This window comes from Myotis brandtii, unplaced genomic scaffold (assembly GCF_000412655.1).
Source record: "Myotis brandtii unplaced genomic scaffold, ASM41265v1 scaffold18, whole genome shotgun sequence".
Classification (NCBI taxonomy): Eukaryota; Metazoa; Chordata; class Mammalia; order Chiroptera; family Vespertilionidae; genus Myotis; species Myotis brandtii.
Genome location: NW_005356674.1, coordinates 7010599 through 7034105, shown reverse-complemented (window position 1 = coordinate 7034105; position 23507 = coordinate 7010599). Strand labels below are relative to the sequence as shown.

The window sequence follows — 23507 nt, the reverse complement described above, 5'->3', positions numbered from 1 at the left end:
TGGGAATAATAATTCCTACCTACCTCACGGGGGCGCTATCAGGATTCATGGAGATAATAGCTATGAAAGGACTTATGGAAAGGTGCAAAATGTTACACCTAAGCAAAATGTTTACCTTGCTTCCCTATTTCTCACCCCATTATTACAAAACTTATTATAGATGAGTCTCAGGGAGACACATTTCTCCCTGTAACTGTCCCATACCTGCCCTCAACATTTCGCTGGGCTCTTGGGTTAATTGCCTGATTTTTTTCTTTCCTCTAACTATACTTCATCAGAAAGTTGGTTATTCTTTTTCTATACATTTATTGGATCTCAGGTACACAGAATTGGATTAATCCTAACCCTTTGTTCATTACACATACTCATCCATGCTCCTTGCAAGACTTTCCTAAATATGTGTATATATATGCTTATTTGTTAATAATAAACCAATCAAACTACCGATATGAGAATCAGAAGGTTAATAACATATCTACAATAGGTTCCCTCCTAATCCCAACCCCCTGCCTCCCACATCCTATGTAACCACTATCCTGGATCCTGTATTTATTATTTCCTTGCTTTAAAAAAAAAAGAATATTTTTTAGAGCAGTTCTGTAGTCACAGCAAAACTGAGCAGAAGGTACAGAGAGGTCCTATATACCCACTGCCCCTACGCATGTACAGCCTCCTCCATTATCAACATCTCCCAGTACAGTGGTACATTTATTACAATTGACATACCATTACCACCCGAAGTCCATAGTTTACATTAAGGTTCATTCTTGGTGTTGTACATTTAGTGGGTTTGGATAAATCTATAATGACATGTACCCACCAGTACAGTATCAGACAAAGTAGTTTCACTGCCCTAAAAATCATCTGTGCTCTGTCTGTTCATCGCTCCTTCCCCCCAGCTCCTGGAAACCACTGATCTTTTCCCTGTGTTTAGCTTTGCCTTTTCAGAATGTTAAATGTTAGCATCATATAGTAGAATCGTATGTTAGAGTCATATAGCCTTTTCAGGTTGGCATCGTTTACTTGGTAATATGCATCTAAGTTTCCCCATGTCTTTTCATGGTTTGATGGCTCATTTTTACTGCGGAATATATCCCATTGTCTGGATTTCCTACCATTTATCCATTCACTAGCTGAAGGACATCTTGATTGCTTCCAGGTTTTGACAGTTATGGATAAAGCTGTTGAAAACACCTGTTTGCAGGTTTTTATGTGGACATAAGTTTTCAACTTTTTTTGGATAAATACCAAGAAGCATAGTTGTTCGTTTTGTCAGAAACCACCAAACTGTCTTCCAAAGTGACCGGCATTTTGCATTTCCACCAGCAATTTGTGAGAGCTCTTTGCTGCCCCACATGCTCACCATCATTTGGTGGTGCCAGTGTTTTGGATTTTGGCCGTTCTAAGTGTAGTGGTATCTAGTTGTTTTCATTTGCAATTCCATGATGATATGTGATGTGGAATATGTTTTCATATGCTTATTTGTCTGATGCAAATCTTATTTGAGTTGGCTATTAAGGTCTTTGGCCCACTTTTAAACCAGGCTGTTGGTTTTCTTATTGTTGAGTTTTCAGAGTTCTTTGTATATTTTGGATAACAGTCTTTTATCAGATGTTTCTTTTGCAAATATTTTCTAAGAGTGTGTGGCTTGTCTTCTCATCCTCTTGACATTGTCTTCACGTATCAGAAGTTGTAAATTTTAGTGAAGTTCAGCTTATCCATTATTTCTTTCATTGATCAAGCCTTTGATGTTGTATCTAAAAAGTCATAGCTAACCCCAAGGTCATCTATTTTTTTTTAAATTTTTTATTAAGTTTTTACATATGTGTCCTTATCCCCACGTTACCCCCTCCCCCCCTCCCGCCCCCGCACACTCATGCCCTCTCATCTAGTTTTATTTTATGTTGTCTTCTAGTGTTTTATAGTTTTTCATTTTAAGTGCAGGTTTGTGATTCATTTTGAATTACTTTTTGTGCAGGTGTAAAGTCTGTGTTTAGACTTATTTATCTTTTTGACATGTGAATGTCCAGTTGTTCCAGCACCATTTGTTTAAAAGATTATCTTGTTTCCATTGTATTGCTTTTGCTCCTTTGCTAATTTCTTCTCTCATCCCTGCCTTTGGCATCCACCAATCTGTTCTCTGTATCTATAAGCCTGAGTTTTTCTCTTTGTTTTATAGATTCCACATGCCAGAGAAATTATATGGTATTTGTCCCACTCTTACTTCACTTAGCGTAATGCCTTCAAAGTCAATCCATGTGCTTGAAAATGATAGTATTTCCTTGTGGTTTTTTTATGGCCAAAAAATATTCCATTGTATCTATACACCACAATTTCTTTATCCATTCATCTATTGATGGACATGTGGGTTGTTCCTATAACTTAGCTATTGTAAATGGTGCTGCAATAAATATGAAGGTACATATAACTTCTCAAGTTAGTGTTTTGTTTTCTTCAGATAAATACCCAGAAATAGAATTGCTGGCTCATACGGTATTTCTATTTTTTATTTTTTAGGAACCTCCATAGTAACTGCACCAATTTACATTCCCACCAACAGTAAACAAGGGCTTCTTTTTCTCTATAGTGTCACCAACACTTACTTCTTGTCTTTTGATAATAGCTATTCTAACAGGTGAGAGATAGAAACTCATTATGGTTTTGATTTGCATTTCCTTGATGATTATGTTGAGCATGAACCTGTTGGCCGTCAGTATTATTATTATTTTGCTGTTGAGTTGTATGAGTTCTTTATATATATTGGATGTTAACCCCTTATCTGATATGTGATTTGCAAATATTTCCTCCTATTTAGGAGGTTGTCTTTTTATTTTGTTGATGCTTTTCTTTGCTGTACAGAAGCTTTTCTAATTTGATGTAGTCCCATTTGTTCATGTTTGCTTTTGTTGTTTTTGCTTTTGGTGTCAGATTGCTAAGACCTATGTCAAGGAGCTTACCAACTATGTTTACTTATAGGAGTTTTATGGTTTCAGGTCTTATGTTCAAGTCTTTAATCCATTTTGAGTTAATTTTTGTGAATGGTGTAAGATAGTGGTCCAGTTTCATTCTTTGGCATGTGGCTTTCCAGTTTTCCCAAGACCATTTATTGAAGTGACTATCCTTTTCCCATTGTATATTCCTGGCTCCTTTGTTGTACATTAACCATATATGTGTGGGTTTATTTCTGGGCCCTCTATTCTGTTCCATTGATCTGTGTGTCTGTTTTTATGCCAATACGATACCGCTTTAATTACTATAACTCTGTAATAGTTTGAAATCAGCTTTGTTCTTTTTTGTCAAGATTGCTTTAGCTGTTCAGGTCTTCTGTGGTTCCAAACAAATTTTACAATTCTTTGTTCTATTTCTGTGAAAAACGCCATTGGGATTTTGATAGGAGTTACATTGATGCCACATACTTTTTTGTCTTTTTGTATTAGCTAGGGCTTCCTGTATGATGTTGAAAGACAGTGATGAGAGAGAAAATCCTTGCTTTGTTCCTGATCTTAGTGGGAAATTTTTGAGTTTCCCACCATTAAGTAGGATGTTAGCTGTAGGTTTTTTTGTAGATATTTTTTATAAAGTTGAGGAAGTATCTCTCTTGTTTACTGAGAGTTTTTATCATGAATGGGTGTTAAATTTTTTCAAATGTTTTTTCTATATTTATTGATATGATCATGTGATTTTTTTTTAGCCTGTTGATGTGATGGATTACATTAATTGATTTCCAATGTTGCACCAGCCTCACATAGTTGGAATAAAGCTCATTTGGTCATGCTGTACAATTCTTTTCATACATTGTTAGATTGGATTCACTAATATTTTATTGGGGATTTTTGCACCTATGAGTCACACTGCTTTATAGTTTTCTGGTAACGTGTTTGTTAGATTTTGGTATTAAGGGAATGCTAGCCTCATAATTATTCTCTTTGCTTCTGTCTTAAATAAATTGTAGAGCATTGGTATTATTTATTTTTTAAATGTTTGGTTGAAATCACCAGTGAACCTGTCTGGTTCTGGTGTTCTCTATCTGAGAAGGTTATTAATTATTGATTTAATTTCTTCATTAAATATAGACCTATTCAAGTTGTCTATTTTTTTGTGCGTGAATTTGACAGATTGTGGTGTTCAAGGAATTGGTCCATTTCATTTAGGTTATGGAATTTGAGGTTATAATGTTCATAGTACTCCTCGATTATCCTTTTAATGTCCATGGGATCTATAGTGATGTCCACCCTTTTACTTCTGATATTAGTAGTTTGTGTCCTCTCTCTTTTTTTCCTTAGTTAGCCTGGATAGAGGATTATCAATTTTATTGATCTTAAAGAACCAGCTTTGGGTTTTGTTGACTTTCTGATTGATTTCCTGTTTTTAATTCCATTGCTTTCTGTTCTGTTTTTCTTATTTTTTCTGTTTATTTTGGATTTAATTTACTCTTTTTCTAGTTTCTTAAGATATTTAAATGATTGATTTTAGATCTTCTTTTCTGAAATATGCATTCAATAATATAAATTTCCCTCTAAGCCCTTTTGTTGCATTCCACAAATTTTGATAAGTTGTATGTTCATTTTCATTTAGTTCTAAACATGTTTCAGTTTCTTTTGAGGTAGTGTCTTGTTTAATCTTCAACAATTGGGATATATTACTTGTATCTTTTCTGTTATTGGTTTCTAGCTTAATTCCATTGTGGTCTGAAAGCAGACAGTGTATGATTTCTATGCTTTTATTATTTTTTAATATGTATTTTTATTGATATCAGAGAGAGAAAGGGAGAGAGAGATAGAGCCATCAATAATGAGAGAGAATCGTTGATTGGCTGCCTCCTGCACACCCCACACTGGGGATCGAGCCCACAACCCAGGCATGCGCCCTGACGGGGAATTGAACTGTGATCTCCTGGTTCGTAGGTCAACGCTCAACCACTGAACCACACCAGCTGAGCATGATTTCTATGCTTTTAAATTTAAGGTGTGTTTTATGGCCAAGAATGTGGTCTATCTTGGTGAATGATCCATGTGAGCTTGAGAAGAATGTGTATTCTGCTGTTGTTGAGTGAAGTAGTCTATTGATGCCCATTATATCTAGTTGATAGATAGTGGTGTTGAAGTCAACTATATCCTTATTGATTTTCTGCCTGTTGGATCTGTTGAATTCTCCAACTATAATAGTAGATTCATCTATTTCTCCTTGCATTTCTATTAGTTATTCCCTTGTGAATGTTTAAGCTCTGTTGATAGGTATATACATGTTATGTTTTCTTAGAGAATTGAGCCATTTATCATTATGTAATGCCCCTCTTTATTCCTAATAAATTTCCTTGCTTTGAAGTCTGTTCCTTCTAAAATTAATATAGCTGCTTTCTTTTGATTAGTGTTAGCATGGTATATTTTTCTTATCAATTTACTTTTAATCCATATGTGTCTATATTTCAAATGGGTTTCTTGTAGACAACAGAGTTGGGTCTAACAATATCTGTCCTTTAACTAGTGCATTATGACTATCAATATCCTATTTTTGTCTTCAATCTTTTTATGGCTTTCAAAGTTTTAATTTAACATTTTATATTATTGCATTTTCTTTCCTTTCTTAGCATATCAGTTTTACTTCCTTTTTTTAACTTTTTTAGTGTTTACACTAGAGTTTGCAATATATGTTTACAACTAATCCAAGTCCAGTTTTAAATAACACTATACCACTTCACAGCAGTGTGAGTACCTTATAATAAAATAATTCTAATTTCTTCTTTCCATCCATCGTAGCATTACTGTCATTCATTTCATGTATACAGAAGCATACATAAACGTATATATTTACAAATATGTAAAATACATAATTGACTATATTGCTGCTGTTATTTTGAACAAACTGTTATCTGTTAGATTAATTAAGAATAATAACAAGTTTTTATTTTACCTTTAGTTATTTCTTCTCCAGTTCTCTTCCATTCTTTATGAATGAGTGTCTGACTATCATTTTCCTTTTCTCTGAAGAATTTCTTTTAACATTTTTTGCAAGGCAACAAATTCCTTCAATTTTTATGAGTCTTCAGAAAGTATTTCTCTTTCACTTTTAAAGAAAAATTTCTTAAGGTAACGCAGGTTGGTGAATTTCCCCCTCAATACTTTAAATATTTCACTCCACTATCTTCTTGCTTGCATGGTTTCTGAGAAGTCCAGATGTAATTCTTATCTTTGCTCTTCATAGATAAGCTATTTTTTTCTTCTGGCTTATTTCAGGATTTTTCCTTTGATTTTCTGTAGTTTGAAAATTATATGCCTAGGTTTAATTTTGTGTTTGTTTGTTTGTGTATTTGTTTAATTTATCCTGCTTGGTGTTTTTTGAGCTTCCTGAATCTGTGGTTTGGTGGTCTGACATTAATGTGGGGAAATTCTTAGTCATTTTTATTTAAAATATTTTCCCTTTTTCTTCAGGCATTCCCATTACACATGTTACACCTTTTGTAGTTGTCCCACAGTTCTTGGATATTCGAGGGTGTTGTTGTTGTTTTTTTCCATTTGTTTTTCAGTTTTGGAGGTTTCTATTAAGATACCCTCAAAGTCAGAAATTCTTTTTCAGTTGTTGCCTAAATACTAATAAGTCTATCAAAGACATTCTTCATCATCATTACAGTGTTTTTTTATCTTTAATATTTTTCTGGTTCCTTCTTAGAATTTCCATCTCTCCATACATTGCAATCTGTTCTTGTTATGCTGTCTACTTTATCCATTAGAACTCTTAGCGTATTAATTATAGTTGTTTTAAAATCATGGTCTGATAATTCCAACCTCTCTGTCATATATGGTCTACTTCTGCATGCTGTCTCTTCAAACGCTGATATGTTGCTTTGCAGCGTGTCTTGTCATTTTTCTTGATAGCCAGACGTGATGTACTGGGTGACAGAAACTGCTGTAAATAAGCCTTTAGCAATGTGGCGGTTGGAAATGGGAGAGGGGAGTGTTGTCTGTGATTAGGGCTCAGTCTTTTAGTGAGCCTGGGCCTCTGGCTGTGAGCTTTACCAGCTCCCATTCCGAGACGGAACAGCATGGCTGATGGAGCTTGAATTTGGTGTTTCCCTGCCCCCACATGGAAGGCCAAAGAGGGCTGGAGTTGCATATTACCTTTCCCGCAGGTTGGTTAGGCTCTGATAAAACTCCAGCTGGTTAGGCTCTGATTAAATAGTATCTCATGAGGGCAGACTTTGCTAAGAGGAGGAGAATGTCCTGGTGTATTTCAAAATGGTTCCTTTTCCCTTATCCCTGCTGGGAAAAGGATGGTATTTTTCTCAGATATTCACTGTGAGAACCCAAGAAAGCTCCAAAGTAAAACTCATAAAAGTGTGTCCTCCTGGAGTTTCCATGTCTCAGACTTGTCCACAGTGAGCCTGCAGCAATTTGTCAATTACCTGCCCCAGCACTGGCTCCGGAGGGGGCTCAGGTAAGTTGTGATTCTCTGTATTTTTCTGTTTCTCTCTCACATTTCTGGGGAGGGGGGGAGGGGAGCAGCAGCTTGCCTGGTGAGCTCACTTCTCTTATAGATATAACAGTTGTTGATTTTTCAGTTTGCTCAGCTTTTTACCAGTGGCAACTTTCAAGCTTCTTACTTGCTGAATTGGAAACTATCTTTTGCTTTTTAAAATACAGTTCTGTCACATTGACAGTTCATTAAAATTATATAAACTTAATTTTAGTTTTTAATGAAAAAGGATATACTGCATGAAGTTTTTTTGGAACTTATTTTTCACTCGTGTAATGAGTCATTCTCATTTTTTGTGCCTAGCTGTAGTTAATTCAACTGACTGATGTGTAATATGCCTTTGTGCCAGTATGCTACATTGACTTACTTGTGTTTTTCCTATCAGTAACAGCCGCTTAGGTTGTTTGTAGGTTTGTGATATTGCAATCAGTGTTGCTGTGAAAATTCTTGAACACCTCACCTGGCATATGTGTGAAAGATCTTCCCCAGAAGTAGAATCGCCAGGTCATGGGACATGAAAATATTCCGTTTTATAAGATAGTGCCAAGCTGTTTTCCAAAGTGTCACTACCAATTACACTTCCTCCAACAATGTATAGGAGGTCCTATTTATTCACATCCTCTCCAATACTTGATTTTTTTCAGACGTTTTAATTTTTGCCAAGCGAATGAATAAAAAATGATGTCTGGATGTGATTTTGATTTGTATTTCCCTGATCACAATTTAATTTGAATGTTTTAGCATTTTTAGCATTTTAGCATCTCTTTATGTGTTTAGTGGCCAGATGTTTTTCAGTTCTATGAAAACACCTGTTCATGTTTTTGTCCATTATTTTGGGGGTTATTTAATCCTAGTAATTCTAGGAGCATTTATATATTTTCGATACTAATCTTTTGTCAGTATTGTGAATACCTTTTTCAAAATGTAATCTCTTTCCACTTTAGGATATCTTTGAACAGGAGTTCTCATTCTAATATAATAAAATTGATTGATTTTTTTTGTACTTTCAATGTCTTGTTTTATAAATTCTTTCCTAATTCTAACCACAGTCAGAAATATACCGACCTATGGTTTTTACTTAACATTTTAAAGTTTTGCCTTTAATATTTAAGAACTGTATCCATCTGTAGATGACTTTTGTGTACAGAGTGAAGAAGAGATCTGATTTTACCTGTTTCCATGTGAGTAACCGTCTCCTTACCCCCAGCCCAGTGAACTACCGTGGCAACTATGCATAGTATGTCTCTGGCTATCTATTCCATTTCTTTGGTCACATTGTCCTTCAGTAAAGTTTTATAAATTTTGCTATCAATCTTTTACATATTTTAATATGTATTTCTTTGTATTTGATATAATAATGCTATTTTAACTTGACTCTTCTAAAAACACTTAAATTTTTGAGGTGCTTATTGCAGATATATTGACGTTTATATCTTGATGTTATATGAAGACACCTTGAATACTTCCCTTGTTATTTTTAATAATTTGTCTATAGATGTAAATAGTTATGTCACTTTCAAACAATAACTACTTTATTTTTTCTTGCTCTTTTTCAATCCTTATGGCTTTAATTTTGCTAGAACCTAAGAGTGAGAGGGCCACCTTTTCTGGTTTCTCATTTTAAAGAGAGTGCTTTTACTAGTAATACTTCCCCATTTGGATGTTACATATTAGAGATTTTGAAAATACATTCTTTGTCAAGTTAAGTAAGTATCCTTCTACTTCTAGTTTACTAGGCTTTCTTTTTTAAATTATTAATTTATGGAGTGGTTTTCCTTTTGTGTTTGTACTTTATCTCTTTTAGCCTGTTAATGTTGTAAATTATATTTATATAGTTTCTAATTTTAAAACATCTTTGCATTCCTGAGATACTACACCATTACCAAGATGAATTTTCCTTTTTTTATACACGGAAGGAGTTGATTTTTCTAATGTTTTATTGAGAAGTTTTTGTGTCTGTATTCATGAGTAAAATGGGCCTTTAATTTTTCCCTTCTCATACTGTTCTTGTGTGGTTTGCATATCAAGATTACACTGGCCCCATAAAACTGAAATGGCTAATTTTCATCTATTTCTAGTCTCTGATGTAATTCATAAAAGATTCAGATGATCTACTTGTTGAAAGTTTGGTGGAACTTTCCAAGAAAACCATCTAGGCCTGGAGCTTTCTTTCTGTGATTATTTTAAACTGTTGCTTTAAATTTTAACTTATAAAAAGTACTTACCTTATCTACTGTTATATCTCCTTTTTTGTTCATATAAAACTTAATTTTCTTTATCTTTTTTTAGTTTGCTAATCGGCTCACATTTTTAGCATTCTAGCATCTCTCTATTTCTTTTGGATTGATTCTGTACTTTTTCTAATTTCTAAGTTGGGCATTAATTCCTAGTGGGTCTGACTTGGAATTTTAGTCCCTTAAGTTCATGTAGTTGGGTCTGGGAGGATTCCATCAAAGATTTTGACCAAAGAGGTTTAAGAGTCAAGACATGCTCTTTTTTTGGCTATTGTTCACCCCTCCAGGTGGTGTCTGAGGGGCACTTTCCTTTATTGGACTATTTCAAAACATTTCAATATGCTTTTGGCTTAATTATTAATATATTTTTCTCTTCTAGTACTATCTGTTAGGCAAAGAACTGTTCCTATGTGGCACTGTTAAAATTGAGAGAAAATATCATCCCTGTGCTACAGATGAAGAACCTATGGGAGTGAGGTGGTGGTGTCTGAAGTCATACAATATTTTCGGAAAGGAGTGACAGCCAGGCCATGAGACTATACCCTGCGCTCTTTCCACCAAGCCAAGCACACACTTCTCCACACAGCAGAGTGTTGATATTTTTTTGGATTTTTTTTATTTTTGATATTTATTTTATATATTTAAATGCCATTTAACAAAGAAAAAAACCAAAAAAAAGTCATACAATATTTTCGGAAAGGAGTGACAGCCAGGCCATGAGACTATACCCTGCGCTCTTTCCACCAAGCCAAGCACACACTTCTCCACACAGCAGAGTGTTGATATTTTTTTGGATTTTTTTTATTTTTGATATTTATTTTATATATTTAAATGCCATTTAACAAAGAAAAATCAACCAAAAAAATGAGTTCGCGTGTCACTTCTGACACGGGTGTCACTTCTGACACGCATGTCATAGGTTCGCCATCACTGATCTAGGACATGCTTTCTTTACTGTCTGCAATCAGTAACTCTTTTTAAAATTTAATTTAACTTTATTTTGCAATCAGTAACTCTTTAATTTTAACGGAAACCTGCATTTCTGCCCATCCTGAGGACAGCAGTGTGGCTACATTTGGCTTTGTGTTAATGCTTCTGAGTCCTGGACCAGTGTCTGGACACTTTGAGGATATATTTTATTGATTTTTTACAGAGAGGAAGGGAGAGGGATAGAGATTTAGAAACATCAATGAGAGAGAAACATCAATCAGCTGCCTGCTGCACATCCTCTACTGGGATGTGCCCGCAACCCAGGTACATGCCCTTGACCAGAATCGAACCTGAGATCCTTCAGTCCACAGGCCGATGCTCTATCCACTGAGCCAAACCGGTTAGGGCAAGAGTGTTCATTTTATAACCTGGCAAGGTCACCTGCATGACCTTATTCAATATGATCAACATATACGGCCCCTAGAAAATGCCACTGGGGAAAGTGTGTGTTGTTTGGCTCACCATCATTGACTCTGTTTATTTGTTCCTATTGTGCGCCAAATATTCAGCCTGCAGCATTTAAAGATGAACTAACATCTTACCTTGAACATTTGTCTTTCTGCCTTTTGACTTCTGAGAAGTCGAAATGGGTCAAGGAAGGGAAATAGTGAGAGATTGGAGGTTAAATAAGCAAACAACCGTTTGCTTGAACTGTGTGGCACAGAGCCAGTGCAGTTTCTTCCAGTGCAACAGCTGACAATATTCTTGTTTCTGAAGAAAAACAAAATTAGTATTTAGAAATGATGTATCCTGCATGCTCATTTCAAAGGAAAGAAACGGTAATTATCTTAATTCTGCTGAAGTTTCTTTTGTATTTTTCTGGGGTCTAAATATTTTATCAAAAACATGTGTTAGCTCATGAATTGGCTTCTATGAAGTAGAGGTCTCCCTGAAACCCCTGGATTTTGATAACCTCAAGAGAGGTATTGCACAAGCTCTAAATATTCTGATTTGAAGCCAAGGGTTGTTGGTTGGCTGTGTTGCTTTTGCAGCTGTAGTTTAAATTAGAAGCATCCTATCTTCTCAACAGAAAGTTTACAGAGATCCAAATTGTGGGGTTTTTTTTGTTTTTGTTTTGTTAACCTCACCCAAGGATATTTTTTTCCATTGATTTTTAGAGAGAGCAGAAGGGAGGGAGGGAAGTGGGGAGAGAGAGAGAAACAATTGATATGAGAGAGACATTGATTTGTTGTCTCTGACTGGGGTTGGGTATTGAACCTGCAATCTAGGTACATGCCCTTGACTGGGAATCGAACCCACGAACATTCGGTCCACTGGCTGATGCTCTAACCATTTACCAAAACGGGCTATGGCGAGATACAGATTTTTAAAAAGGCTTTTTTTCCTCAGAAATATTTTTATTACTCATGATTATAGTAATAGACAGAAGAACCTAATGTTTATTGAGTACTATTACTAGTATGTGCCATGCAGTGGGCTTGATGTTGGGGTTTTTTTTTAAATTCTCACAACTATATGAAGGAAGTGTTTCCTTTATCTCTCATTTTATAAAAAGGCTTTTTATAGCGTAAAACTTCCAAAAGAGGTGTATTACCCTCACCTTACTTGATTTAGAATAAATGCAGTACAACAAACTTGAGTTTAAAGAGACTTATACCTTTGAGAGTATTTACATAATGAGAAGCAATCAATCTCATCGTTGTTACATTAAAATGGAGCGTGCCATGAATTGAAATTTTATGTTGCTATTTTATGTAAATTTCTCCATTCTCCCCTCATGTCTTTGAATATTTTTAAAATTTATTTTAAATATTGAGATATTTTAAAAATGTAATGATGTAAATCCTGGTCAGGTCTAGTGGTAAAACAACATACAGATTGACTTGGTTTTTCCTTGGGGCGATCCACTTTGGGACTAAAACTCCTCTAAAATGATAGGGTTGAACTAAAAAAAACAAAACCAACCACTTACAAGTCCCTTCCAGCTCACTGATTACCTCTGGAAAAGGATTGATAAATTGACTTACAGCCTGAAAAGTTGATCTCATCTAGGCTTCTGATAAAGGAGTAGAACAGAGTCCCAGATTCCAGAATGTCAGAGGGACGATGAAGTAGGTGAGAAAATAGGGGTGGAATTTCTCATGGCAAAGGTTCTTTTTCTGAAGGGGGTGAAATATTAAGCACCAGGAGCCTGCCAGACAAGGAATGAGGCAGCCATATAGACCCTCGCAAATCCACGTGTGGGTGAAAATAAAGCAAGAAACAGACGTTGGTTTTTAATATGGATCAATTAATTTTTCCATTCAATGGATGAATGAGTGTTCTGAACCCAACACTTATAATATTTATTTTTGATATCTTTAATAACCTGTTTCATTTCATAAAATGAATAACTGAAGGTGACTAGTTAGAATTGGAAACATCTTACCTTGGGCAGTTGTAGGCAGTTGGAAGCAAAATAGTACAAATTGAGTCATTCTGAGCAGCAAGATATCGTATGGGATGTGGAGGGTCACTACTTTTCTTTTGTCTTCTTTCATATTTAATGATGAAGAGAAATTGTTACTTTTCTAATTATTTATGTGGGAAAAAGGAAAAAAAATTAATTGGTCACATGTAACGACGTTTACTGCTCAAATATAAAATACACCTATGTGTTCGTGATGGAGCAGTTACAATGTCAGGCCTTAGACTGTCCCAATCATGAACTCTGAATTGTCTTGGCAATGAGTAGACAGCGGATAATACTAGGGTACAAAAAAAAAGACTAATAGGAACACGAATTATTGTTGGAACTATAATGCTTCTGGCTACCTCTATTGACAATCTAAAATCTTGTGTTTGTGCAGGTCTGGGGACCAGGAGAAACCTGTGATTCTGTAAATGGTGGTGGTTCGCTTTTCTCTAAGGCACTTCGCAGATCAGAAGGTCAGGAGGAAACCGCAAATGTTCCTTATCCCCGGTTGCACCCAATGTATCACATAATTTTGTGTATTCTTATATGTGTGGGTGAAAATAAAGCAAGTTTTGATCCAATTTAAACGATTTAATCTGATATGTGTGGGTCTTGTTTTCCAAATAATATCCAGAACATTCTTCGATGTTTTCCTTTTCGCCCTTTCAGATTTCAAGTTGGAGATTTTTCAGCTCATAATATGAAAATGTTGCTGGTTTTGTTCCTCATAATAATTTGCTCCCATGTTTCTATGAACCAAGATTCTGGTAAGGAAAAAACTGGAAAGAATTCTTTAACTCATTTTGGAAAATACATGATTTTGACTTCCTTAAAAGTTGAGTTTCGTTTCACTTTGTCTTGATTTTGATAGTTGGAAGGGTGGGGTGGTAGCTCAGTTTCTTTTTGAAGCTCATTTGTCTCTGGAATTTATTCATTGTTAACGATAGAAAGATACAAGAGCTGCTCTTTTGTCCTCAGTTTCAACCCCATTTAGGTCTTCTGGGAGGTTGCATAAAATCCTGTCTCTGACTATTAGGTTCAGGCCTGGAAATCTTGGACTGTCTCTTCCTAATTCATTTGTGCCAAAACATTATCTTGGTTGCTCATACAGCTTTTGCTCCAGTTTAAACAATTTAATCTGATATTGTAAAGAAAATGCTTTTACTCTGAAGAGAAAGCACCATAGCTGGCTGGCTGTCAGCAATCTATGTCCAGTGGACTTGAACTCAAAATACTGACCTACCCTTCTCTGCCTCTACCTCTTCTTAAATAACGAGTTGGCACACTGGTCACTTCATGTTCAGGGCCACCTGTGTTAGTTTGCCCAGCTTTCTCAAGGGCTCTGACCTTGGTAGTAAGTTTCCTGAAGAGATAAACTAAGACTTGCCCTGCAAGCATCTTCCTTTGATGTCTCACTGGGCCTGATATTAGGCTTTTTAAAGAAAAAGCTGAATCTAGCTCATGTGCCAGTTGTGTACATTTCCTTTCTCCACACACAAGAAGTGATGGTGTATCCACGAATAGGAAGGTCGCTTTGGTCACAAGTCAAGTCATCCTGGGCAGGGCTTGCCGACAGTCCTCGTAGGGGTTCCAGCCTTCTCTTGGAGGAAGATATTAATGCACCCTCTCTTAATTCTCCCCCTAAAATGCTAGTGGCTAAGTGATCATCAAAGGAAACTCAAAGTGGTTGAAATTAGGTTATTTAGAAGACAAGAAAGAATGGCTTTATCCACTATGCCTCAGTGAGACTGCTAAGAAGAGAATGAAATAAACGTAGGGGTGCCAAAGCTGGTTTCCTACCAGTTGTAGATAGGAAAAGATGGTTTTTATTTTAATTTGATTATAATGTATCTCGTAATCATATCAGATAACCAGCTTCTGAGAGTGAGGAGGGGACCTTAGATATTTTCTTATTGAATCTTCTCATTTTAAAGGTGAGGAAACAGTCCCAAGTATATTGAATGGCTTGACAGAGTTGTTAGAGTTAGCTGATAACAAAGTCAGGACTTCTGTTACTTGTTCAGTTGCATCATACCTTCTTAAATATAGACCATCCGGACACACACAGACATTTCCCTTCCTTCCCTGGATAAGAAATAGATCCTAAAGTGCTGAGAACTCTGAATTCAAACCAGCATATCACCAATACACAGCATTTTGTGCTTAAACCCAGTGATTCTCTAGCACATAAAAGTAGAATTCTACATACCCAGCCAGCATTGAATCTGGCATTGAATGAAGCATTAAAAGTTCAACTAAGTATTATATTCCTCTATAAAAATTACATTTCTATAGAAACTAAAACCATAATCATTTTCCTAGCTTAAGGTATACTGATTTCTATCACATTTACACATGTAAGAATAAATTTATCAATTGTAATCCTCACTCATGTGGTTTATAAAAAAATTGTAAGTAATCTTAAAGTAGATTAAGGCAATCTCATATTTTTATGATTTTTAGGTACTTTTTAAACTTCATCAATTTGACACTGGCAAACAAAACTAATATTTTTATAAGTTAATCACTCACTTTGTTGCAGTGCTTAAATTGGAATCACAATAAAAGATTATCTTTCATATTTCTCTATTCAAACAAATTTGAAGCAGTTTAGTTCTCAATTAAAATTTTTATTCTCTTGATATAGACTGAGGTCAAATTCTGAAAGCAAAAATTTAAAAAGGTATAAGGGGAAATTATCTACTACCAGTATAAAAACACAGGAGTTTTTACTCTAAATTTACCTGTTTCTAATGAACCTATTCCTTGCAAAAGTGATGTTTAATTTTGCAATTGGCCCTAGAAACAAGTATTTTTTCTTGAGAAAATGTGTAATGTCAAGCTATTATTTTCAGTTCCTTGGGAAGGTATTAAAAATACAGATAAAACAGGAAAGTACGTTTTCCCCAAATGGCTGGCATTAAGCATGGCAGTACCTTTTTAAAGTTTATGCTTTGTTGATTTGGTTCTGTGTGGGTTTGCAGGCCCTGAGTATGCAGACGTGGTGTTTCTGGTGGACAGCTCTGATCACCTGGGAATTAAGTCCTTCCCTCTGGTGAAGACATTCATTAACAAAGTGATCACCAGTCTCCCCATAGAGGCCAGCAAATACCGCGTGGCCCTGGCCCAGTACAGTGACAAGCTCCACAGTGAATTCCAGCTGAACACCTTCAAGGGCAGGAACCCCATGTTGAACCACCTCAAGAAGAACTTCGTGTTCATGGGCGGTGCCCTGCGGATCGGGAACGCTCTCCGGGAGGCTCACAGGACCTATTTCTCTGGACCTGCAAACGGCAGAGACAAGAAGCTGTTCCCCCCGGTTCTGGTGGTCCTGGCTTCGGCCGAGTCCGAGGATGATGTGGAAGAGGCTTCCAAGGCTCTTCGGGAAGACGGGGTGAGGATCATCTCGGTGGGGCTGCAGAAAGCCTCTGAGGAGAACCTGAAGGCCATGGCCACGGCTCAGTTCCATGTCAACCTTCGGACCGTCAGAGACCTCAGCACGTTTTCCCAGAACATGACCCAGATCATCAAGGAAGCGACTCAGTACAAGGCGGGAGCAGTGGATGATGTTCTTATGGAAGGTGGGCTTACGGTGCACACATAGAAATAATGATAAAATGCTTTTGAGAAATCAATGTGGAGAGAGGGTTGAGGTTCCATGGACATCCCTTTCCCCAAAAGCTAGGCTGTATTTTTTTTTTTAGGCTATATTTTTAGCTATTAAATATCGGTGTGTTCCAAAAGGCCCATTGATTGTGGCCATTTTATTTTATTTTTAAAAATATATTTTTACTAGAGGCCCGGTGCATGAGATTTGTGTACTCGAAGGGTGGGTGGTGGGGGGCGGGGGGTTCTCCTCAGCCCGGCCTGTGTCCTCTCATAGTTTGAGAGCCCTTGGGGGATGTCCAACTGACGGCTTGGCAGTTGGACATCTTTAGTGCTGCCTCAGAGGCAGGAGAGGCTCCCGCCACCGCTGCTGCACTCATCAGCCATGAGCCTGGCTTCTGGCTGAGCAGCGCTCCCCCTGTGGGAGCACATTGACCACCAGGGGGCAGCTCCTGCGTTGAGTGTCTGCCCCCTGATGGTCAGTGCACGTCATAGCAACCATTTGTTCTGCCATTTGGTTGATTTGTATATTACCCTTTTATTATATAAGATTGATTTCACAGAGGAAAGGAGAGAGGGAGGGAGAGATAGAAACATCAATGATGAGAGAGAATCATTGATCAACTGCCTCCTGCGTGCCCCACACTGGATGTCATGCCCCAATCTGGGCATGTGCCCTGACCAGGAATTGACCTGTGACCTCCTGATTCATAGGTTGACACTCAATCACTGAGCCATGCCTGCTGGGCTGGTTGTGGACATTTTAAATCCAGTGAACCCCACAATTCTTGGTGTTCCTTGATACTCTTTAAACATGTGAAGGGTTTGTTTAAAAGGTAAGTTTTTTCCTAGAGAAATCCTTGACCGCAGAATGTTAGAGCTGGAAATAGCTTTAATTAAGTTGCCCAAACCCCCTGTTCCGTAGGCATCCTTAGAGTTGGTGACATAACCTGGGCCAGGGCAGAATGCAGTTTGAAGTCAGAGCTAAGTCAGGTCTCTCGATTCCCACGCCCTGGTCGTTTCAGCCCCACACTGCCTCCCTTCCTGCTTCTCTGTCTGAATTAGCTGCCCTGTGTTCTGCTCCACCTCCCACCTGCTGTCCTGGGGGCCTTGTACTGTTCTATTAACAATGGCCAAGAGCTTATGAACATTGTTCAAGTGAGGGGCAGGGGAGAGCCAGTAAGAAACAATTTGCTCCAAGTGTACAAGCAACAAAGCAAACTCCCATTATTTCTAGTTACATCAGTTGGAATGACATGACATATAAAATTATCTGATGTTAATAGAGAATGCTTTTCTTATGGTAATCTATGAAAAGATGAATCCTATTATGAGTATCTTTCCCAAATAAAATAATGGCAAAAGTATCATTGACATCTCAGTATTATCCCTTAGGAATATTTGGACTATGCTGATTTCAACTGCGATGATGCTTAATGATTTTAATACGATAGTAGTAGCTGCTGTTCATTGAATGACTCTTAGGTCCCAGGCCACAGGTTAAACACCTTATCTCATTTAATTTCCATAACCACTCTGTGAGGTAAATATTACTACTATCTCCATTTTATGGAGGAGGACACTGAAGCTGGGAGTTTAGCTGAGATCCAATATTTGAACCCAGGACCCTCTGATAAGAGCTTCATAATAATTTCACATACCTCCTTCTTTCTTTAAGTGCATAACCCAGCTCTGTAGATGTTCTCCATGCCTTCGAATGCTGAGCAGAGAAGCTGACCCACTAAAATTGTGCTCTTTCCATCCCTGCCCACATAGTTTGCCAAGGCCCCTCCGTGGCCGACGTGGTGTTCCTGTTGGATGTGTCCGTCAATGGCAGCCAGGACAACTTGGACTACCTTAAAGAGTTCCTAGAAGAAAGTATATCTGCTCTCGACATAAAGGAAAACTGCATGAGGGTTAGCCTCGTGGCCTATAGCAATGAGACGCAGGTGATCAATTCACTGAGCAGGGGCATCAATAAGTCGGAGGTTCTCCAGTCTATACAGGGCCTCTCTCCCCAGGCTGGGAAGGCCTACACTGGGGCCGCCATCAGAAAGATCAGGAAGGAGGTCTTCAGTGCACAGAACGGCAGTCGCAAGAACCAGGGGGTGCCCCAGATCGCCGTGCTGGTGACCCACCGGCCGTCGGAAGACAACGTAACCAAGGCAGCCCTGAACCTCCGGCGCCAGGGCGTGGCCATCTTCACGATGGGCGTGGAGGGGGCCAGCGACAGCCAGCTGGAAAGGATAGCATCGCACCCCGCCGAGCTGTATGTCTCCAAACTGAAGACCTTCTCCGACCTGGCCGCTCACAACCAGACGTTTCTGAAGAAGCTGCGGAAGCAAATAACACACACAGTCTCTGTCTTCTCAGAGCGCACCGAAACCCTCAAATCCGGTAAAGTGTTTTTGCTGAGGGAGGTATTATTCCATCCTTTGCTCTCTTTCTTGCCTTTTAGGTATTCTGTGTACAAAAGCGATTGGTGGGGTATTAGGTGGGGAATGAGAATAAGTTCCTAATTTCTTACTTGACCTTGATCACATGGAATGTATTGGGGGAAATAAAAGCTATTGTAGGTGTTGGAATGGGTCAAAAGGGTTTTCCTTTTCACTTCCCGTTTTGTGCAGCTTTAATTGGATTCTTTGTTACTTGCAAACACCCCAGAATACCATCCTTTGCTGTTTTTCCCTCTTCACTTTTCCCCCCTCTCCTTCGCCTCTTGTGTTCCCCTGCTCTTTTCTTTGTTCCTTTTTTCTTTTTGTAACTTTTCTCTCTTTTCTCCTCTCCCCTCATCCTCAAATTCCAACTTAGAGAATGAACAGGAAGCATGATTTGGATTGAGAACATTGTAATTAATTTGTTGTGAAGTACTAGTCTAGTACCCATGAGTTTAGAGAAACAGATAATGTATTTTGTATATTTTATATATACACACATGTGTGCTCTATAAATATTTTGTATGTGTATATACACACATAAGTATGTGTACATTCTTCAACAAATATTTATAGCATGCTTATTATAAAATTGCCCTTGTCCTACACAAATAAGGCCACTGGCAATACCCCTAGTTTTGTTAAATGACAAGGAATGAATTATTTATTCAAGTTCTCAAGAAATAGAGCTCATATGTCCACCATGTTCAGTTAGAGACCTTCTCCATTTCACAACACACCGCTTGACTTTTTGCGCAGCAATTATTCACTAATGAGAGAAGTGGCTTGTGAAAAGCATTTTCAAGTTTTCTTATCTTTTGCTGTATCCCAATTTGCCTTGATTCATGGCAGAGAATGATCAAAATAGTCATAAACTGTCAAAAGAAACTCATTCGGCCCCGCCGATGCTGTGAGTCCCCGGTGCTAAGCTAGCAGAGCATGTCTTTTACACCTGGAAGCTGTTTCCCATTTGTCCATCTGAAGATGCTCATATTTGTTTGTTCTTACTCTCTGCTCCCATTTCTTCCTCACACGTGCCCCCATGCCACACTCAGCCTCTCGGTTCCCCCTTAGGTTGTGTGGACACTGAAGAAGCAGACATCTATCTACTCATCGATGGCTCCGGGAGCACCCAGGCCACAGACTTCCAAGAAATGAAGACCTTCCTGTCAGAGGTCGTAAGGATGTTCAACATCGCTCCCCAGAAGGTGCGGGTGGGGGCCGTCCAGTACGCCGACAGCTGGGACTTGGAATTTGAGATCAATAAATACTCAAACAAGCAGGATGTGGGGAAGGCCATTGAGAACATCCGGCAGCTGGGTGGGAGCACGAACACGGGCGCAGCCCTGAATTTCACGCTGGGGCTGTTGCAAAAAGCAAAGCAGCAGCGAGGAGACCGAGTGCCGTGTCATCTTGTGGTCCTGACAAATGGCATGTCCCAGGATAGCATCCTGGAGCCTGCGAACAGGCTGAGAGAGGAGCTCATCCGTGTTTATGCCATCGGGGTCAAGGGGGCCAACCAGACACAGCTGCGGGAAATTGCAGGCGAGGAGAAGAGGGTGTACTACGTGCATGACTTCGACGCTTTGAAAGACATAAGAAACCAAGTTGTTCAAGAAATCTGTACTGAAGAAGGTAGGAGAATGGCGACTTTCCCTTTGGGCCCCCGGGCTCACAGATGGCCCTCCTGCAATATTTGACATTGCAGGTTTGCAGAAACAGCATGAATTTCCGGGTTGTGTGGCTGTGCTTGTTTCCAGAACAAAACTGAGGGCCCACTAGAGCAGTGATGGCGAACCTCTTGAGCTCGGCGTGTCAGCATTTTGAAAAACCCCTTAACTCTGTAAGCCAAAAGAGAGTTTACCAGCAAGGGTACTACCTAGGGCAGTGATGGTGAACCTTTTGAGCTCGGCGTGTCAGCATTTTGCAAAACCCTAACTTAACTCTGGTGCCGTGTCACATATAGAAATTTTTTGATATTTGCAACCATAGTAAAACAAAGACATATTTTTGAATATTTATTTTATATATTTAAATGCCATTTAACAAAGAAAAATCAACCAAAAAAATGAGTTCGCGTGTCACCTCTGACATGCGTGTCATAGGTTTGCCATCACTGCTCTAGAGTGTGGTTCTAATTCATATCTGAGGCATAAAGCTTTTGGTGGAGTTCTCCCTTATTAGTACTAATTAGCCTCTTCCCACAAATCCCTGCTACCATAGATATATGCTTAGATACTGCATTTGTTAATGACCAAATGATTTATTTGAAGGAATATTTTGGGTTTATTTAAATTTAACAAAAGTTTTATGGACTCTTTTAGAGCTCTATCAGTAGTTTTCAACCAGGGGAATTTTGCCCCCTTAGGGGACATTTGGTAATGTCTAGAGACATTTCTGGTTGTCATAACGAAGGGAGTGCTACTGGCATCTAACAGGTAGAAGTCAGGGATACTGCAAAATATCCCTCAGTATCCTACAATGTGTAGGCTACCCTCTCCAGTAAAAATTATCCGGCCCAACATGTCAGTAGTCCTGAGGTTGAGGAACTGAGTAATACACTAAATCAAATCATTAAATAACAAATAGAATGGCCACTTTATGGCCTCCAGTGCTTTATTTACTTGCTAACTAACCATCCTGACCAAGCACACATTTAGCTTCAATATTGAATTTTTTTTTCCTGTTCACTCTTAATCTTTTTACATGATAAACATTTCACTTTCTCCCATGCAGCCTGCAAAGAGATGAAAGCTGACATCATGTTTCTGGTGGACAGTTCTGGCAGTATAGGACTTGACAATTTCATCAAAATGAAAACATTTATGAAAAGCCTGGTGAGCAAATCTCAGATTGGGGCGGATCGGGTGCAAGTCGGCGTAGTCCAGTTCAGTGACATCAATAAGGAGGAGTTTCAACTCAACAGATACATCTCGCAAAGTGAAATTTCAGATGCCATCGACCGCATGCCTCACATTGGACAAACCACGATGACTGGTAGTGCCCTGACCTTTGTGTCTCAGTACTTCAGCCCCACCAAGGGCGCCCGGGCCAACGTCAGGAAGTTCCTCATCCTCATCACGGATGGTGAAGCTCATGACATAGTCAAGGACCCCGCGGTAGCACTCCGGCAAGAAGGCATCATTATCTACTCGGTGGGGGTGTTTGGCTCCAATGTCACCCAGCTGGAGGAGATCAGCGGGAGGCCAGACATGGTGTTTTATGTTGAGAATTTTGACATTCTGCAGCACATTGAAGATGATCTTGTTTTTGGAATATGCAGCCCCCGGGAAGGTAGGCCTGGGCATTCCTGCCAGGGGGATTATCCAAACACCACGTGTCCATGTTAGTCATTATTTCTACTAATTGAGCACTGTAAACTTTTTGTTGGATTGAAATGTTTACCCTAATGGCTTTAGACCAGCGGTTCTCAACCTGTGGGTCGCGACCCCTTTGGCGGTCGAACGACCCTTTCACAGGGGTCGCCTAAAACCATCCTGCATAGCAGATATTTACATTATGATTCATAACAGTAGCAACATTACAGTTATGAAGTAGCAATGAAAATAATTTTATGGTTGGGTCACCACATGAGGAACTGTATTTAAAGGGCCAGAGGTTGAGAACCACTGCTTTAGACCTACATAGGCAATGTGACTTTCTTCAACAGAACTGTTGAGTTAAAGAATCAGTAAGGAACAGTTTGGGTCCACCTAGATCCTCTCGCATTTGTAGACAAATAGCAGCAGGGTGATGAGGCCTCCATTGAAGAAAAGTGGTAACTTCCTGGATCTTAGATCAGGTTCCTTGGATTCTTCTGGAAGCGGTTTTTTGAGGAGGTGTTTTCAGAAGGGAAGTAAGGAAAGCAGGACAGGGCATGGGTAGGAGCTAAGCAAGAGGGTGTTCTTAGCTGGAGTCTCGCTTCAGCCTGATATCCTGGGAAACTAGAGCCTGAATTACACCACAGTCTGTTTCACCTTGAGCTGAAGGGCCCAGCCTGAGTTCTTGGGCTGTGTGTGGGCTGCCACAGCAGGCCATAGAGGGGCATACCCCCTGCTGGGCAAGGTAGCTTCCCTTTGACCTAACATCTACTATATGTCAGTTATTTTACAGTTTTTAAAATCCATTACTTATATAAAACTAGAGGCCCGGTGCACAAAAATTTGTGCACTCGGGGGGCGGGGGGAGGGGGGTCCCTCAGCCCGGCCTGTGCCCTCTCTCAGTCTGGGACCCCTCAGGAGATAACGACCTGCTGGCTTAGGCCTGCTCCCGGGTGGCAGAGGGCAGGCCCAATCCCTAAGTGCAGCCCCTGGTCAGGCTCAGAGCAGGGCCGATTGGGGAGTTGGGGCACCGCCC

General features: G+C 38.9%; 1 protein-coding gene across 1 annotated transcript in view; it reads left to right on the top strand.

Annotated features, from left to right (window-relative positions):
• The first annotated feature begins 13785 nt into the window (after positions 1-13785).
• The window catches only part of COL6A6 (collagen, type VI, alpha 6), a 100786-nt gene continuing 91064 nt past the window's right edge, over positions 13786-23507 (top strand). The window contains exons 1-5 of the mRNA XM_014537539.1: positions 13786-13877; positions 16095-16691; positions 18493-19113; positions 20226-20786; positions 21888-22445. Coding sequence (XP_014393025.1) covers positions 13811-13877; positions 16095-16691; positions 18493-19113; positions 20226-20786; positions 21888-22445 — 2404 coding nt within the window. The 5' untranslated portion in view covers positions 13786-13810. The remainder of the gene's footprint in view (positions 13878-16094; positions 16692-18492; positions 19114-20225; positions 20787-21887; positions 22446-23507) is intronic.